Here is a 20442-nt window from a genome sequence, read left to right on the forward strand (position 1 = left end):
CTGCTCTCGTTTCCATGACAACTCCCTCAGCTGATTTCTAGCTGACTCACCAACCCCATCTGCTGGCCAGAATTTATAAGGCAACTCCCTTTTCTGACCTGCAGCAGGAATTGTGATTTAATCTATGTTACCTGGCATGAGGGCCCCCTTCTGCCTCCAAGCATGACTTCACCTCTTAGAAGGAGACAATGTCACTGTGACAACCGGACTCTGGGGTGTCACACACACGACAAGTACATGAGATCCCACAGACCCAGCCAGGTAGGGCAGCAGAGCTGTCAGTCAATATACAAACACCTCTGCCTCAGCTTTGGCAGTAGAGCCGTCACTTGCAATCCTGACAGCTCATCCAGCACTCGATCCCATGGGGAGTCAGAGCTGTCATTCACAACATCTCTCGGACACTGTGAGTGGTGGAATCATGATATGATGTACATACAGCTGTGTCAGTGTATCCTATGTTATATATACAGCAGAGCCCTTTGTGATGTATGTGGGATTCTCAGTGTATCCTATGTGATATATAAAACAGGCCCAGTGCATCCTATGTGATGTACATAAAGTGGGCTTTGATTTTCCTATGTGATGTATATAAAGCAGTCTCAGTGTACCCTATGTAATGTATAAAGCAATGTCAAAGTATTCTATATAATGTATATACAACAGTTTCAGCAAATCCTATCCTATGTAAAAACAGCAGAGTATGTAAAGTATACAGCAGAATCTGAGCGTAGTCTATTTGATGTACAGTACAGACCAAAAGTTTGGACACACCTTCTCATTCAAAGAGTTTTCTTTATTTTCATGACTATGAAAATTGGAGATTCACTCTGAAGGCATCAAAACTATGAATTAACACATGTGGAATTATATAGTTAACAAAAAAGTGTGAAACAACTGAATGCTGTATGTCTTATATTCTAGGTTCTTCAAAGTAGTCACCTTCTGCTTTGATTACTGCTTTGCACACTCTTGGCATTCTCTTGATGAGCTTCAAGAGGAAGACATATTTTCAGTTGTTTCACACTTTTTTGTTAATTGTATAATTCCACATGTGTTAATTCATAGTTTTGATGCCTTCAGAGTGAATCTACAATTTTCATTGTCATGAAAATAAAGAAAACTCTTTGAATAAGAAGGTGTGTCCAAACTTTTGGTCTGTACTGTATAGGCATATTATAGAATACAATGTGGACCTGTGTATATAGTATTGTTCCGCGTATACTGTGCTGTTGAAACTTTAGAAAAATGCCCATAGCACTGGTTTCTGAAAAAATGAATCCATTCTCCACTGCATGTGTAATTGGACATCACATATCAAGCCTAAGGCATCAGACAGTGTGTGGACAACATTGGGCTGTGATCCAGTCATCTAGCTACAGTTACTCACTTAAACTCATGCCATCGCCCTCAATGGCTATCATGGTGGAGGCTGGTAAAATCATGCCATCGCCCTCAATGGCTATCATGGTGGAGGCTGGAATGGAGACTATTCTCTTCGGCAATAAGTCTCACTTCTATCTTCAATGCAAAAGCTGCCAGGATTGATTTGGAGACAAATTGGCAACTCTCAGTGGATAGCACTGCAGCCTTGCAGCACTGAAGTCCTGGGTTCGAATCCCACCAAGGACAACATCTGCAAGGAGTTTGTATGTTCTCCCCGTGTGAGCGTGGGTTTACACCGGTTTCCTCCCACATTCCAAAGACATACTGATAGGGAATTTATATTGTGAGCCCCATCGGGGACAGCGATGATAATGTGTGTAAACTGTAAAGCGCTTCGGAATATGTTAGCGCTATATAAAAATAAAGATTAAGATTATTAACTCTGTGAAGAGGCCATAACAAGGGAACATCGCACGAGTCCTACCCCCAGATTAGGTTGTGAGGTGGCATAATGTTGTATGGTAGCTGAATCCCTTTAGTTTTCATTCCAGGTACACTAACAACTCAGGCTTGCAATGATTTGATTGTGGAACCAGTGGTACGGCTATATCTCCAAAGTGTCCCTAGACCCGTTTTTCAACATGACAGCGCCAGCCCACATTTTGCTTATACTACTGTGAGGAGCTTGTTTTGTCTAAATGTTCTGTAACGGCCTGCAGCATCTTCAGACTTGTTTCCCACTGAGCATATCTGGTACATCATTGGATAGCAATCGCAAAGGGAGCTGGTCACAGCTGATCTTGATGATTTTGCCATTAACCTTGGCAGAACATTCCCCAAACAACTCTGACAGACTATTCTGTTATTGCAAACGTAGGAGGACTTGCATACTTTGCCACCTTCGAATAGTCGAAATTAGTGTCATGATCTCAGTGCGGGTTTGACTCGCACACGTGGGGTTAATGTATGGAACCAGTGCTGATGTCTGGCATTTCTGGGGTTAAAGGTTGTGATCCCGATGCAGGCTTACCTGCACACCTGGGGCTATGATTGTGGCCTCTCCCTGGTTCTGGGGAGGCTTCTTATAGCCTCAGAACGCTCCCATCCCTGTCAGTTATACTCTTGCCCTTGGCATTGTGTGGTGACCCCTGAGTGTGTTTGTGCTGTGTTCTGGTTACTTGATTCTCTGTGTATGACTCGGTCTGTTCTCTGGATATCGCTTTGGATTCTGCCTGGTACCTTATATGTCTGTTTGGTTTTGATCTCTGCTTGGCCCTGATTATCCGCTCTGTCTCATCCCTGGTGCTGTACTGTGATCTTGTGTATGACCTTTGGCTTTGTCTGACTACCCGTCTGTTTATCCCTCCTGTGCCTCGTTTGCCCGTACTGTTGTGACCTCCGTTTTGCCTGACTCTGAGTTGTTGTATGGTGTCCTGTCATATCTGAAAGCAGGATGCTAAGCCACGCCCCCTTGCAGTCACATGACCATAGGTCCCGTGCAAGCGTGCTCATTTTCAGTGTCCGCAGGTCCCGTGCCTCTTTACTTTCCAGCGCTGACTGGACCCTGACACTAATAGTTGGAGCACGCATTGTCACCTCTGCTGCCCTGCTCCCCAGGTAACTCTTAGCACTGCTTCTGTACTCAGGACACGCGCACTGGCTCTATGAGCAAGTGTAGTGCGGTGTCTCTGACATTATAACTGACCATTTCAGTTTTTTTTTTTCTCTGAAGGAAAAAAAAAAAAAGTGTGTGTTATCCTCATGGATCCCATACAAGCCTTGTCTGATCAGGTCAAGCACCTGACCCAAATGTTCCATAAGCTCAATGTGGAACAACGCACGATGGCCCAGACCCAGCAACAGTTGGTGGTTACTGTGCAGGGGGCTGTCGATGCAGGGGCTTCTGGTTCTGGGGGTAGGGATGTGTCATTAGCGTCCCCCGAATCTCCGGTCAAATTACCAGACCTTTTCTCAGGGGATAAAAAGGAGTTCAGGTCTTTCAGAGAAGGATGCAAGCTTTTTTTTTCTCTAAGGCCCCGCTCCTCCGGGGATGAGTTCCAGAGGGTGGGGGTCATTATTTCCCTACTTTGGGGGGCTCCGCAAGCATGGGCTTTCTCTCTGTCTTCCTCTGCTCCTGAACGTATGTCAGTGAATGCATTTTTTGAGGCCCTCGGGCACATTTATGATGAACCTGACCGAGTGCGATTGGCAGAGGACATGTTGATGAGTGTCTGTCAGGGGAAACACTCAGCTGAGTGGTTTTGTTCTGAGTTCCGCCGCTGGGCGGCAGAGGTCTCTTGGAGCGACGCCACACTCCGAGGACTCTTTCGCAGAGACTTGTCCGAGCGACTGCAGGATGCCTTGGCGTTACATCCCCCACCTAACTCTCTCGAGGACGCCATGACCCAGGCCATCCGGATGGACCGCAGGCTGTGGGCCAGAGGGGTGATGCAGGTGGATACTCCATTATTCCCCAGTGGAAAAGAGACTGCCCCTGAGCCCATGGATGTAGGCGCCCTCTCCCTGAAGGATACGGAGAGGAAACGCCGGAAGGACAAGCAGTTATGCTTTTACTGCGGTAAAACGGGACATTGGAAAAGGGAGTGCCCGAATTGCCCGTCTTCAAACCCGGTCGGCGGGAAACGACTAGGTCTTGGTAGTCAACGAGGAGGCTGCTCAGACCCTCAGGTACCATTTTCCTCGTTTTCTAAAGTAATACTGCCTGTGGAACTGTTTGTGGACGGTAGTTCTTTTTCCTCTACAGCATTCGTGGACTGCGGATCATCTATTAATCTTATTGACTCTCAATTGGTCACACACTGCAAGATAGGGACAGTTAGGCTCAAGGTTCCGATCAAGGTGATGGCCATTGACTCATCTCCCCTCACTAAGGAGGGAATTCACTTTATGTCCGATGTGTTTTCGCTCAGAGTGGGCGCTACTCATGTGGAAAACATAAGTTGTTTTGTGCTGGACAATCTACCTGCAGGGTTGGTGTTTGGCATGCCCTGGTTACAACACCATAACCCAGTTATTAACTGGAAAATGGGGGAGATTGTACAATGGGGGTTTAATGATTTTGAGTTATGTGATAAATCCGCACTGCTGGTTGAACCTGTTAAATCTGTGTCTGTATCATCTGTCGAGCTGGAAGGTATTCCGGAATGTCTGAAGGACTTCGAAGATGTATTCTCTGAAAGCGAGGCCGAGACGTTACCGCCACATAGACCCTTTGACTGCGCTATTGAGCTGGTCCCGGGGGCTAAATTACCCAAAGCCCATCTGTTTAATTTGTCCGGTCCTGAGCGCTTGGCTATGAAGGAGTACATTACTGAAAGTCTGCGCAAAGGACACATACGTCCTTCAGTCTCACTTGTGGCGGCAGGTTTCCTTTTTGTAAAGAAAAAGATGGCGGGTTACGTCCCTGTCTCGACTTCCGGGAGCTTAATCAAATTACTGTACGGAATACGTACCCCCTTCCGTTGATTCCCGATTTATGTAACCAACTATCAGGGGCAAAGTGGTTTTCTAAACTGGACCTTCGGGGGGCATATAATTTGATAAGGGTCCGAGAGGGGGATGAATGGAAAACCGCGTTCCTCATGACCGAGGGACTATTTGAAAATTTAGTCATGCCGTTTGGTCTTACCAACGCCCCTGCCATATTTCAGAATTTCATCAACGTGATATTCTCGGATCTCATTGGTCGTTTTGTCCTTATCTACTTAGATGATATTTTGATATATTCCCCCGACAAGTATTCTCATTTGGAACATGTACGAACTGTGCTCCAAAGGCCAGGGCCGACGTTATGACCAGGCAGACCAGGCAGTTGCCTAGGGCCCCCAGGCACATAAGGGGCCCCCGGCTGCTGCCTGCTTCCACAAATCCAAATAGCACAAAGCAGTGCTTCGCTTTGCAGAAGAGACAGATGTAAGTGCATCTTCTGTCCTGCAATGCGAGCCTTTCCCCAGCACTGCACTGCCTTGTGTTATTTATTATCGGCGGTGATCCCGGAGCCGAAGCCGAGGCGGAGGCAGAAGCAGTCAGGCGTGCGCGCGTGTTATACTGAACTGGTGGTGACCCGTGACCTGCCCTCTGCATTTTAATTTTATCCTGTGGTTCTGCGCGCTATGGCCATTCATCTTCTCTTCACTAACTTGTCACTCCTACTACAGCCGGCTTCTGTGTTATAGTTTTTACCGTGTCCTGGGCTCAGGCTGGCAGCCTCTGTTCAGAGACAGGACCTTCCACATGGTCACCTGACCACTGACGTCGTCCTGACGTACACAGCGTCTGCAGTGTCTCTGTCAGGAAAGAGTACAGGAGCTGTGCTGCCACGTGACCCAGGAGAAGTGTTCCTGCCTGGTTTCGCTTCCATAGACAACACGTCACGTCGTCAATACTACTACTACATGATTGACTGGTCAGGTCACTGGTGAGTTTTTTTAACTGCAGTCTGCGACTGCACCTCAACAAAACAAGGACTAGTAGTACCCTCAAAAATTAATGTTGGGGGACGCTGTGTACTACAGCTTACTTATTTGTATATTCATTATTGTTTGTTTGGATCATGATGTACATTAAAACGATCATCCATCATAGGGATAGGGACAAAGTAGCAGAGTTCTTCCATGGTCTTAGAAATATTGCTGTACACCATACACATTTTTTTTTTTTTAATATGGGTAATTATATCTCAGTCAATTGTTTTAGGACAACAGATATGGGTGGAATAGCTGCTGTCTGAATGAGGGGTGAACTACTCAGAATGATCCCCTTCATGTAGAAATTTAGAATTTGCTCATTCAACTTATCGCTGGCTGGAAGCAGGGACTCTGTTTCTACAGTATGCTGCTCTCAGATGAATTATCAAAAAAATGGTGACAGATTCCCTTTGAAGTCCATAGAGATCTGTGTAAAATGGATGAAACATGGAGGACACTTTGTACTTCAGAGTTCGATTGTAGGTTCATCAGTTTGATAGGATGCTCTTTTAAAGATTGTCACATCTTCATAAATGGTTAAAATTGGAAAGTGTGTGTATAAAAGAAACTTTGCGCTTGAGAAGTTTTAATAAGAGTAATGAGAGATTTTAAATGCTTTAGTTTAAAGCTTGTTAGGCAATTTCCTAAGCATGGAGCTTGCACTTACAAGCCGTTTGTCACACAGTTTGCAAGCGCTGCTCCGAAACTGGATGGATTGTTAGATCCTGCTACCTCTGCTCTGCTGTCAGCATTGTGGAGCACGCAGCTCGGGACAGCAGCGCACTGTACCCCGACAATCGGGAAGCCAGGAGGCAGATGGTGGTACACGTCCAAAGAAAAACATGAGAATCCATATTACATTTTGGTTTAGCCAAAAGATGAATTTGGAATGGATAGAAACATATTTATATACCTAAATACAGAGATTGCTATATGTTATCCTCCTGGGGCTCATTTCTGAAAACTTTGAATCAGAAAAGATTACCACAGGAAGAAAAAAACATATATTCTCTGCTAGAGAAAAACAAATATACTTATAATCTGACTGGATGCTAAAATCAACATTTTTTTAATTAGTTTCTAAATTGTAAGCTGGATTGTCCTTGGTGCATGCATGCTTCACAGGTGCAGATCAATATATTTCTGCTCTTCTCAATACAGTCCCAAGTTTGCCAATATGAAGCGCTCCTACATAAGTGGTTCTCAAAAAAGAAAAAAAGCAGAAGAAAAAAGCAAGACTCTGGTCTCTTATCCAAAGTTAACAACATTCTTTAGAGGGCGGGAAGAATCATCCAGCCAAGGAGAAACCTCAACTTCTGGTGATTTCACTGAACAACCACCATCAACTGTTTCTGAGGAAGCTGCCCAGCATGTGGAAACAAGACAGTCACAGCATGTACAGTCAACCACATATGAAGAAGGCGTGGAAACAACAGACGTTGCTGTGTTCCCGAGCTCCGATTTAACTGAGGAGACCTTGAATGTTCCTGAAAGGTTATCAGATGATCCAGGACTATGGCCAGTAACAATATCTAATACCCAAAGATGTGAGCTGGTGAAAAGGGGACCCATGCAAATTATGAAAATGATATTCCCTCAGGAGAAGTCAAAATTCCCAAGACGTTTCACATCAGAAAATTATTTTATCAAAGTGGGTAATGGAGATAAAATCTTACGCACTTGGCTGGTATATTCTGAACAGGTGGACAAAGTATTTTGTTTCTGCTGCACTGTTTTTGGAAAATGGGACATTGCGATCTCCAAAGATGGCTTTAACAATTGGAAGAATATCCATAGTCATCTTAAAGAACATGAGCACTCTGCTGCACATGAGCAGTGTATGCAAGACTGGCTTTACCTGAAAAGAGGCATTTGTGAACGAAAAACAGTTGATAGTGTCAATGTGCATCAAATTGAAATGGAGACAATGTACTGGAGAGCTATCCTCAGCAGAGTAATTCACATTATATGTTACGGTACCTAGCAGAACGCCACTTAGCTCTCCGAGGAACGACAGATAAGTTATACCATCCAAATAATGGTAATTTTCTTGGTCAAGTGGAATTTTTAGCCAAGTATGATGCCACAATGAATGAACATGTGAGAAGAATACAAAATAAAAGAATTAAAGCTCACTACCTGAGTAAGGACATTCAAAACGAACTTATTAAGCAGATGGGTAAAACCATACTTGATGTAGTTGCACACAGAATTCACAGTGCAAAATATTACGGAGTCATCATGGATTGCACACCAGACACAAGTCACGTTGAACAATTGTCTGTTACAATTCGCATTGTCCAATGTGAGCTGTCAGTTGGTGCTTCAGTGTCTGAATACTTTACAGGTTTTCTTGCAGTTGAAGAAACTTCTGGGGAGGCATTGTGCAATGTGTTCTTAGAACACTTACAAGGCCTAAAGATTAGCATAGATAAATGCAGAGGCCAAAGTTATGATAATGGCAGTAATATGAAAGGGAAGAAACAGGGTCTGCAGTCAAGAATTTTGGCCTTGAATAAAAGAGCGTTGTACATGCCATGCAGTAGCCACACTCTTAATCTAGTCATCGTTGATGCTGCTAAATCATCTGTCCTCTCTGTCACATTCTTTGGAGTATTGCAGCAAATTTATGTGCACTTCAGTTCCTCAACACAGCGATGGGCAAATTTAAAGAAAAATGTAACCAACCTGACCCTCAAACCACTCTCTGATACTCGCTGGGAATGTCGGATTGACAGTGTAAAGGTTCTTCGCTACAGCTTAGGGGAAGTTTGTTCTGCACTTGAAGACCTTGTCGTCTATGCTGCATCAAAAAAAGATGATGTAAAAGCTGCAGAGGCCAAGAGCCTTGCAAATGAAATTTCTTCTGGTCAGTTTATCATTTGCATTGTTGCCTGGTATGATGTTTTATACCATATTAATCGTGCAAGCAAGATCTTTCAAAAAACAAAAGTTGGCATGGACACACTTAAGAAAGAGATTGAATTTGTACTTAATTTTCTGCAAGATTACAGGGAGCATGGTTTTGAATCATGCTATTCTACTGCAAAGAGTATAGCTGAAGAAGCAGATGTTGAGTTTTCATTGCCAATAAAAAGAAAAAAAAAAAAAGAAGAATGTTTGATTATGAACGTGCAGATGAGCAAAACAGCACTCCAGAGGAAATGGTGAAGAGGGTTTTCTTTTTAACCTTGATTGATGCTGCAGTTGTGGGCATAAATGAGAGATTTTCTCAGCTAAAAGATTTTTATCACCTTTTTGGATTCCTTTTTAACAAGGAGGAAATGAAAGCTGCGAAAGATGAGCAAAGGCTTGAAGAATTCTGCAAACAATTTTCCGAAGAAATGGGTGATATTGATCCCAATGACTTGAATGTTGAAATATGTTCAGCAATAAGGAGCATGCCAGATGATCTTTCTGATTCACCATTGAACATGCTTAACTACATTTACTGTACAAACCTATTAGATTTGTACCCAAATCTTAGTGTGACTGCACAGATCCAGTCAGTCCCACCATTCAACATCAGAGACGCTCTCACAAATCACTTAACCATCTGCTCACTCTTTCTATCCTCCTTCTCCTAGTCGCAGGAGACATTGCTCCCAACCGTGGTCCCCCATGTTATAGAAAGTCAAACCTCCCGACTGCTACACTCAGAAACCCCTCTAATCTTATTAATATTCCCTGCATGCCATCTGTCTCTCTTAATTGTGCACTTTGGAATTCTCGCTCAGTGTGTAACAAACTCTCCTTCATCCATGACTTCTTCCTTTCTAATTCTCTTAACCTCCTGGCTCTTACTGAAACCTGGATCCAGCAGTCAGACACTACCGCTGCTGCTGCTCTTTCATACGGGGGGCTTCACTTCTCTCATACCCCAAGATCAGACAATAGAGCAGGTGGAGGCGTTGGTCTGCTCCTATCACCAAAATGTACCTTTCAGGTTATCCCTCAAGTACCCTCACTTGTCTTCCCTTCTTTTGAGGTCCATGCCGTCAGACTCTACACCCCCTTCTCCATGCGAGTGGCGGTGGTGTATCGTCCTCCCGGCCCCTCCCATCAGTTCCTGGATCATTTTTCCACTTGGCTTCCACATTTTCTCTCCTGTGACATCCCTACCCTCATCATGGGAGATTTCAACATCCCCATTGCTCTTCCCCTCTCACCATCTGCTACTCACCTTTTATCTCTAACCTCCTCATTTGGCCTTTCGCAGCTTACTAATTCTCCAACGCATGAAGACGGAAACTCCCTCGACTTGGTCTTCTCTCGGCTTTGTGCAGTGGCTGATTTTGCAAACTCCCCTCTCCCGCTCTCTGACCACAATCTTCTTTCATTCTCTATCAAGAACTGCCAGGCTGCTCAGGTCACCCCCACTGTCCAGACTCATAGAAACATACAGGCCATTAACACCCAGAAACTTATGAAGAACTTGCAGTCTTCATTGGCCCCTATCTCCTCCCTCTCATGTCCTGATTCTGCATTGAAGCATTACAATGAAACACTTCAAACTGCCCTGGATGAATTTGCACCCCCTATAAATAGAACACCACAACGCAGACGGCGACAACCCTGGCACACGGTGCAAACACGTTTCCTGCAGCGGTGCTCCAGGTGCGCCGAACGTCTGTGGAGAAAATCCAATCTACCCGAAGATTTCATCCATTTTAAGTTTATGCTTAGAACATACAACACTGCCCTTCACCTCTCCAAACAAACCTATTTCAACACCCTCATCACCTCACTGTCCAATAACCCGAAACGTCTCTTTGACACTTTTCATTCTCTACTCAATCCAAGAGTACAGGCCCCAACCACGGAGCTCCGAGCTGACGATCTGGCCAATTACTTCAAAGAAAAAATTGACCAGATCCGACAGGAAATTATCTCCCAATCACCTCATACCATGCACTGTCCTCCCTCCCCCACTGCATCTAGCTCACTCTCTGATTTTGAACCAGTCACAGAAGAAGAAGTAAGCAGGCTCCTTGCATCTTCTCGCCCAACTACTTGCACCAGTGACCCATTTCCGTCACAGCTCCTCCAGTCCCTTTCCCCTGCTGTCACCCCTCACCTAACTAAAATATTTAACCTCTCTCTCTCTTCTGGTATTTTTCCCTCCTCATTTAAGCATGCCATCATACATCCACTACTTAAAAAACCATCCCTCGACCAAAACTGTGCCGCTAACTATAGACCTGTCTCTAATCTTCCCTTCATCTCTAAACTCCTGGAACGCCTGGTCCACTCCCGTCTTATCCGCTATCTCTCAGAAAACTCTGTTCTCGACCCTCTCCAATCCGGTTTCCGCTCTTTACACTCCACTGAAACTGCCCTCACTAAAGTCTCTAATGATCTGCTAACAGCTAAATCAAATGGTCACTACTCCATGCTAATTCTCTTGGATCTCTCTGCAGCATTCGACACTGTGGATCATCAGCTCCTCCTCACTATGCTCCGTTCCATTGGCCTCAAGGATACCGTTCTCTCCTGGTTCTCCTCCTATCTCTCTGACCGCTCCTTTACTGTATCTTTTGCCAGTTCCTCCTCCTCTCATCTTCCCCTTACTGTTGGGGTCCCCCAAGGATCGGTTCTAGGCCCCCTCCTCTTCTCCTTGTACACTGCCCCTATTGGTCAAACAATCAGTAGATTTGGTTTCCAGTACCATCTCTATGCTGATGACACCCAATTATACGCTTCTTCTCCTGACATCACGCCAGCCTTTCTAGAAAACACCGGCGATTGTCTAAACGCTGTGTCTAATATCATGTCCTCACTATATCTGAAACTGAACCTGTCAAAGACTGAACTCCTGGTGTTTCCTCCCTCTACTAATGTACCTATACCCGACATTGCCATTTCTGTGTGTGGTTCCACTATTACTCCCCAGCAACAGGCCCGCTGTCTTGGGGTCATACTTGATTCCGAGCTTTCCTTTGCCCCCCACATTCGATCACTGGCTCGCTCTTGTCATCTGCACCTCAAAAACATTTCTAGAATTCGACCTTTTCTTACCTTTGACTCTGCAAAAACTCTTACTGTTTCTCTTATTCATTCTCGTCTCGACTATTGTAACTCTCTTCTAATTGGTCTCCCTCTTACCAAACTCTCCCCTCTCCAATCTGTCTTGAATGCTGCAGCCAGGATCATATTCCTCACCAATCGTTACACCGATGCCTCTACCTTGTGCCAGTCATTACACTGGCTACCCATCCACTCCAGAATTCAGTATAAACTTATTACACTCACTCACAAAGCCCTCCATGGCTCAGCACCACCCTACATCTCCTCCCTTGTTTCAGTATACCACCCTACCCGTGCCCTCCATTCTGCTGATGACCTGAGGTTAGCATCCTCAATAGTCAGAACCTCCCACTCCCGTCTCCAAGACTTTACACGTGCCGCGCCAATTCTTTGGAATGCACTTCCCAGGTCAATACGATTAGTCCCCAATCCCCACAATTTTAAGCGTGTCCTGAAAACGCATTTATTCAGACTGGCCTACCACCTCAACACATTAACCTAATCTATCTGTCACGCTCGCGCCTTGGCTGAATGGCGCGAGCCGGGGGTTGTGGCCCCACTGTGCCACAGACCAGACTACCCTGGAAGGGGCGTGACTGCGACAGCTACCTTGGTCTTCACTGGAGCCTCTGATGGTGAGGTCAGGCTTGTGCGGCAGATAGCTGTCGGGTGCCACTCCAGGGTGGTGTCTGGCTGTGGCTGCTGATCCCACTTGGAGACAAGTTACTTGGACAGATGTGACTGACGGGCAGACTGAGACACAGGGCAAGAAGGTACGACAGATACAGGGCAAGCAGGCGTGGCTTGGAGACACTGGGCAAACAGGCACGGCTTGAGACACAGGACAGGCGGGCACGGCTTGAGACACAGGACAGGCGGGCACGGCTTGAGACACAGGACAGGCGGGCACGGCTTGAGACACAGGACAGGCGGGCATGGCTAGAGAAGGAACAGGTAGGGACCTGTTCACACAGCAGGTATGGATGCAGGCAGGCAGGAGTGGAATATGAAGGAACGGGTTTGGACCTGTTCACACAGGAGGTGCAGGTATGGATGCAGGCAGGCGTGGAATATGAAGGAACAGGTTTGGACCTGTTCACACAGGAGGTGCAGGTATGGATGCAGGCAGGCAAGAGTGAAATAAGAAGGAACAGGTTTGGACCTGTTCACACAGGAGGTGCAGGTGAAGGCAGGAGTGGAGAGAGAAGCTGCACAAATAGGTTCTGCAGCGGCAGCAGGAGTAGAGCAAAGCTGAACCACAAGGTCTGTGGAGAGAAGCTGCATCAAGAGGTTCCACAGCAGGAATGGAGCAAAGCAGAACCACAAGGTCTGTGGAGAGAAGCTGCAGCAAGAGGTTCTGCAGCGGCAGCAGGACTGGAGCAAAGCAGAACCACAAGGTCTGTGGAGAGAAGCTGCAGCAAGGGGTTCTGCAGCAGCAGGACTGGAGCAAAGCAGAACCACAAGGTCTGTGGAGAGAAGCTGCAGCAAGGGGTTCTGCAGCAGCAGGAATGGAGCAAAGCTGAACCACAAGGTCTGTGGAGAGAAGCTGCAGCAAGAGGTTCTGCAGTGGCAGCAGGAATGGAGCAAAGCTGAACCACAAGGTCTGTGGAGAGAAGCTGCAGCAAGTGGTTCTGCAGTGGCAGCAGGAATGGAGCAAAGCTGAACCACAAGGTCTGTGGAGAGACGCTGCATCAAGAGGTTCCGCAGCGGCAGCAGGAATGGAGCAAAGCAGAACCACAAGGTCTGTGGAGAGAAGCTGCAGCAAGAGGTTCTGCAGCGGCCGCAGGACTGGAGCAAAGCAGAACCACAAGGTCTGTGGAGAGAAGCTGCAGCAAGAGGTTCTGCAGTGGCAGCAAGAGCAGTGCAGACAGAGGTGCGAGAGTGCAGATGCACAGACAGGGAGGACACAAGGAAAGACACAGCAAGGAAGGGAGCCACAGACAAGGAGAAAGGGAGACTGATAGACAAAGGTAAGACTGAGTTCGGACAGAGACACAAAGACACAAGGACCAAGACTCAAGGGCCAGGATATTCTGCCTCCTGGCAGGCGGACAGAGAAATGCTAGGCAAGGTACCAAGACACAAGAGTACGCAGTAAGAGCCTTCAGAGAAGGCAAGACAGGGCCTGGCTGGCTCAGCAGCAAGGAGCTAACTGAGTTTAGACATTGCACAGGCAATGTTTCAGTGGGAGTGGTGAAACTAAATAGTCAAGGGCTCCAGGTGATTGGTCAGGGACAGATTACCCAGGTGCACCCTGACTGCATAAGAACCAGAGAGTTCAGGCGCCACCCCCCTATACACACAGTCAGTAAACATGGAGAGCAAGCAGGAGAACACGAGGCATAGCACACGGAGCACAAGGCTGGCAACAGACAGTATTCACAGCATGGCTTGAAGCAGAAAGTAAGTTGGTGTGCGGGGGATGGGAGGCCATGTAGTGATGCCAGCAGGGTTGTTACAGTACCCCCCTTTACGGCCCCTCTTCCTCAAGCCTGCCAGAATGACCTGAAGAAGGAGTATGGAACCACACACAGTCCAGGCTGACACAACATCTTTAAGGTAGGGTGGAGTATGTGTGCCATCAGGAATTCCAGATTGCCCGGTTTCTTGGTGCCCAAGGGAGTCAGTTTCCAACACAGAGGGTACAAAGACTTCTTCCTCCAAATTGGCAAAAGGCAGGGACCTGGAAGCTTCAGACTTGACCCGTACATCAGCTGGCCAGCTAGAAACAGAAGACACCTTCACCGAGTCCAACTTCAGCCCGATATGCCAGAAAAATTGGACCTCCTCCTTACGGTTGGTGAGAAACGGAGATACGTAGGTCACTGTTCCAACCTCTTCACCCACCTGCCAAATGGAAGCTGGAGGCATACATACAGGGAGCCATTTCAGCCTGTTACCCTGAAAAAACTGGACCACATCCTCCTGGTTAGAGGATGAGTGAAGCTCTGTCTTGGGACCTTCACCCCTAGGCCACAGGGGAGCCGAAGGCATACACTCTGGATCCATCTTCAGCCCTTTATCCTGGGGAAGACAATCAAGAGGCAGGGGTGCTCTTGGGAGCAGAACACTGGTATAGTCGCTGGGGATGTGTGAGGAGACTGAGACCGCCTCCCCCTCTTCAGAGGCATCCTCACACCTTGACTTGGCGACTAGCAAACCAGGCGAAGAAGACGAGCTTGCTGACTGAATGCGACGCAAGGGGACCAGACACCTCTTGTCCCTTGGTTGTTTCAAGTGTGGTGCCTTGCTGGGTCTCCAAACATAAATGGGCATCAGGATCTCTGGTTCAGAATGACCCATGGGCATACCAGTCAGTAGATGGAAGATGAACTTCTTCATGTATAAAGCTCCGACCTGGAGCTGTAGTTGTCCTTGCAGGACTAGACTGTTTTCCAACAGGGCTCGGCCACCTCGAGACAACGCCCACGTCGGCTTCGGGAGCTGTATCACAGAGACGACACACTGACTCCGTATGGCTGGCGGTTTATACACACCAAAGCTCCCAGAAGGCAGAGAAACAGTCATTGGCTTCACAGGACAGAGACCGTCGGGATGTTCCTTCACGAGACCAGATTGCGGCTGTAAGCTTGCCAGCTGCTTTTTCTTAGACCTCTTGGACCTTACACGGGAGGCCGCCTTAGCAGGCTGAGGAACAGGAGTGTCAGGGACGGTCACAGACGGATGAGAGGATTCACCCATAGGTACCTCTTGTCTGGTCTGTATCTGGAAGCTTGAAGGGGAAGACATCTCAAGAGCAGCTGGACGAGGCATGTCGAAAACCTTACGGAAGGCCACCAGGAAGGCCCCCAGGCTCATGATGACAGGGTCCCCTGCTTCCCAAAGGGGACAGATCCAATTCAAGGCATCACCAGCTAGGTAGGACATGATATATGCCACCTTGACCCGGTCAGAGGGGAAACAAACTGCATTCTGCAGGATGTAGTGTAGGCACTTTTTCAGGAACCCTTGGCACTCTTTGAGGTCCCCATAGAACCTAGGCGGATCTGCTGTGTCGTGCTCTTCGTAGGCCAGGAGCTGCTCATAGATGGCCTTGGAGACTATGAGTGGTTCAGAAGTCTCCACAATTAGAACCACACAAGGCGGAACAAACTCTTCCGGTGGCTCACACTGGCAGGGAGAGAGTTCATGACGCTCAGTGAGCGGAAGGACATGGGACTCAGCGGGGACCATGGCCTGTGCAAAATGTCACGCTCGCGCCTTGGCTGAATGGCGCGAGCCGGGGGTTGTGGCCCCACTGTGCCACAGACCAGACTACCCTGGAAGGGGCGTGACTGCGACAGCTACCTTGGTCTTCACTGGAGCCTCTGATGGTGAGGTCAGGCTTGTGCGGCAGATAGCTGTCGGGTGCCACTCCAGGGTAGTATCTGGCTGTGGCTGCTGATCCCACTTGGAGACAAGTTACTTGGACAGATGTGACTGACAGGCAGACTGAGACACAGGGCAAGAAGGTACGACAGATACAGGGCAAGCAGGCGTGGCTTGGAGACACTGGGCAAACAGGCACGGCTTGAGACACAGGACAGGCGGGCACGGCTTGAGACACAGGACAGGCGGGCACGGCTTGAGACACAGGACAGGCGGGCACGGCTTGAGACACAGGACAGGCGGGCACGGCTTGAGACACAGGACAGGCGGGCACGGCTTGAGACACAGGACAGGCGGGCACGGCTTGAGAAGGAACAGGTAGGGACCTGTTCACACAGCAGGTATGGATGCAGGCAGGCAGGAGTGGAATATGAAGGAACGGGTTTGGACCTGTTCACACAGGAGGTGCAGGTATGGATGCAGGCAGGCGTGGAATATGAAGGAACAGGTTTGGACCTGTTCACACAGGAGGTGCAGGTATGGATGCAGGCAGGCAAGAGTGAAATAAGAAGGAACAGGTTTGGACCTGTTCACACAGGAGGTGCAGGTGAAGGCAGGAGTGGAGAGAGAAGCTGCACAAATAGGTTCTGCAGCGGCAGCAGGAGTAGAGCAAAGCTGAACCACAAGGTCTGTGGAGAGAAGCTGCATCAAGAGGTTCCGCAGCAGGAATGGAGCAAAGCAGAACCACAAGGTCTGTGGAGAGAAGCTGCAGCAAGAGGTTCTGCAGTGGCAGCAGGACTGGAGCAAAGCAGAACCACAAGGTCTGTGGAGAGAAGCTGCAGCAAGGGGTTCTGCAGCAGCAGGACTGGAGCAAAGCAGAACCACAAGGTCTGTGGAGAGAAGCTGCAGCAAGGGGTTATGCAGCAGCAGGAATGGAGCAAAGCTGAACCACAAGGTCTGTGGAGAGAAGCTGCAGCAAGAGGTTCTGCAGTGGCAGCAGGAATGGAGCAAAGCTGAACCACAAGGTCTGTGGAGAGAAGCTGCAGCAAGAGGTTCTGCAGTGGCAGCAGGAATGGAGCAAAGCTGAACCACAAGGTCTGTGGAGAGACGCTGCATCAAGAGGTTCCGCAGCGGCAGCAGGAATGGAGCAAAGCAGAACCACAAGGTCTGTGGAGAGACGCTGCATCAAGAGGTTCCGCAGCGGCAGCAGGAATGGAGCAAAGCAGAACCACAAGGTCTGTGGAGAGAAGCTGCAGCAAGAGGTTCTGCAGCGGCCGCAGGACTGGAGCAAAGCAGAACCACAAGGTCTGTGGAGAGAAGCTGCAGCAAGAGGTTCTGCAGTGGCAGCAAGAGCAGTGCAGACAGAGCTGCGAGAGTGCAGATGCACAGACAGGGAGGACACAAGGAAAGACACAGCAAGGAAGGGAGCCACAGACAAGGAGAAAGGGAGACTGATAGACAAAGGTAAGACTGAGTTCGGACAGAGACACAAAGACACAAGGACCAAGACTCAAGGGCCAGGATATTCTGCCTCCTGGCAGACGGACAGAGAAATGCTAGGCAAGGTACCAAGACACAAGAGTACGCAGTAAGAGCCTTCAGAGAAGGCAAGACAGGGCCTGGCTGGCTCAGCAGCAAGGAGCTAACTGAGTTTAGACATTGCACAGGCAATGTTTCAGTGGGAGTGGTGAAACTAAATAGTCAAGGGCTCCAGGTGATTGGTCAGGGACAGATTACCCAGGTGCACCCTGACTGCATAAGAACCAGAGAGTTCAGGCGCCGCCCCCCTATACACACAGTCAGGAAACATGGAGAGCAAGCAGGAGAACACGAGGCATAGCACATGGAGCACAAGGCTGGCAACAGACAGTATTCACAGCATGGCTTGAAGCAGAAAGTAAGTTGGTGTGCGGGGGATGGGAGGCCATGCAGTGATGCCAGCAGGGTTGTTACACTATCCCTGTGTGGCAGAGCCAAAAGTTTTACCATAACCAGGTTCCCCGCATCATTCTCCCACATGCTTTATGCATCCAGTAGCCCTCTGTGTCCATACTGTCACACACCTAACATTATGGCTCGTCCATACAATCAGGGCAACTGTTACCACCCACCTTTCGTGTCTAACTCTTTCCTCATAGACTGTAAGCTTGCGAGCAGGGCCCTCATTCCTCTTGGTATCTGTTATAATCTATGTGATTATTGTTATGCTGTAATGTCTATTGTCTGTACAAATCCCCTCTGAAATGTAAAGTGCTGCGGAATATGTCGGCGCTATAAAAAATAAAATTTATTATTATAGTGTGGCGTTGCGTATCCTAATGAGTGTTCCTGTGACAGTAGCATCAGGTGAGAGAAGTTTCTCACGTTTGAAACTGATAAAAAATTATTTAAGATCTTCAATGTCACAAGATCGCTTAAATGGTCTAGCAGAGATTGCAATTGAGCATGACATTTGCAGAAATCTAGACTTCTCCAAAATAATTGAAGATTTTGCCTCAGCAAGAGCCAGAAAGGTTCGCTTCTAAGGTAGAAAGCATTCACTATGATGCCAGCTTTATTACATAGCCCTTTAAGGGCTCCTTTTGAAATAATTTGATTGAGTTTTTTCTAGTTTGCGCTTGTTTTGATTCTTATTTAACGGGAATCTGTCACCCTTTTTTTGGCCTATGAGCTGCCGGCATCGCCATCAGGGGCTTATTTACAGCATTCTGTAATGCATTCTGTAATGCTGTAGATAAGCCCCCGATGTAGCCTGAAAGATAAGAAAAAGAGTTAGATTATACTCACCACGGGGTCCGGTCTGATGGGGGTTGCGGTCTGGTCTGGCGACTCCCATCTTCATACGATGCCGTCCTCTTCTTCCCTTCCTGTTGTGGCTCCTGCACAGGCTCACTGCTCTGCCCTTTGAGGGCAGAGCAGAGTCCTGCAGTGCGCAGGCATCGGGAGAGGTCTGGTGCCTGTGCAGGAGCCACGACAGGAAGGGAAGAAGAGGACGACATCGTATGAAAATGGGAGGCGTCAGACCAGACCGCGACACCCATCGGACCGGACCGGACGCCGGGGTGAGTATAATCTAACTCTTTTCTTATCTTTCAGGTTACATCGGGGGCTTATCTACAGCATTACAGAATGCATTACAGAATGCTCTAGATAAGCCTCTGATGTCGGTGCCGGCAGCTCATAGTCCAAAAAAAGGGCGACAGATTCCCTTTAAGTTTTAGACCTCCTTTAAGATATGTTAAGTTATTTTTATTATTTATGTTTGGCAAAGTGTAAAATTATATTTATGGTTGTATTTTTGCTGGTTTCAGCAGCACTTTACCTTTAGTTCCAAGTATCTATAGATGGTAATGAAAAGATCTCACACATGATTGTTCAAACTAAGCATATAGATGACAAGACTGCATTCACAAGATATTGCATGATATTGTACATGTGTGATAAATAAACCTTGAATGCAAAATTCAACGTTGTAGTAATATTGTTTAATTTATATATTTTGCACATATTCATTTTCATGTACTGAATTTAAAACCTATTACAAAGCTGTGTTCTTTGTAGGCTACAACTAGAGTGAGGATACCCAACTGTTTTTAGTGGCTTAACTAGTTATAGTCCACAAAGAACAAACCCAACCTTGTGATATGTTTTACTCCTTGGACAGAGATTTTGTCTTTATTTTTTGAGTGGCTTCTTGGCACTTAAAGATGTTGCTACTAGCTCATAACTCACTTCAATGCACTGAAATGACTGTAATGCTTTTGTTGGTGCAGTGTTTCAGAATGTGGGTCCCCACTTTGAATTTTGCCTAGGGCCCCAATTTGTCTAGAACCGGCCCTGCCAAAGGCTGAGAGAAAATCATTTGTATGCCAAATTGATGAAATGTGTATTCTGTGTACAAGAGTTGTCCTTTTTGGGGTTAATTGTATCCGGTGAGGGTTTTCGCATGGACCCCAAGAAGGTGCAGGCCATTGCGGATTGGGTGCAACCCCGAGATCTTAAGGGTCTTCAGCGCTTCTTGGGGTTCGCCAATTATTACCGCAAATTTATCCGGGGGTTTTCGCAAGTGGTCAAACCTCTCACGGATCTAACATGCAAAGGTGCGGATATGAGAAATTGGTCCTCGCTCGCAAAAGAGGCCTTTGCGACGCTGAAAAAATGTTTTATGTCTGCTCCTGTGTTAGTGCAGCCAGATCCGTCCAAACCATTCGTC

General features: G+C 47.4%; 2 protein-coding genes across 3 annotated transcripts in view; one reads left to right on the forward strand and one right to left on the reverse strand.

Annotated features, from left to right (window-relative positions):
* Window positions 1-20442, reverse strand: part of LOC141058254 (3-galactosyl-N-acetylglucosaminide 4-alpha-L-fucosyltransferase FUT3-like) — a 92192-nt gene that overhangs the window by 15283 nt on the left and 56467 nt on the right. The window lies entirely within an intron of this gene.
* Window positions 6994-9255, forward strand: LOC141058253 (zinc finger MYM-type protein 1-like). Its single transcript, XM_073554425.1, has one exon. It carries the CDS (start codon window positions 7842-7844, stop codon window positions 9042-9044), a length of 1203 nt encoding a protein of 400 aa, XP_073410526.1. The 5' UTR covers window positions 6994-7841; the 3' UTR covers window positions 9045-9255.

Source organism: Dendrobates tinctorius, unplaced genomic scaffold (assembly GCF_039654945.1).
Source record: "Dendrobates tinctorius isolate UK_male_01 unplaced genomic scaffold, ASM3965494v1 ptg000211l, whole genome shotgun sequence".
NCBI lineage: Eukaryota > Metazoa > Chordata > Amphibia > Anura > Dendrobatidae > Dendrobates > Dendrobates tinctorius.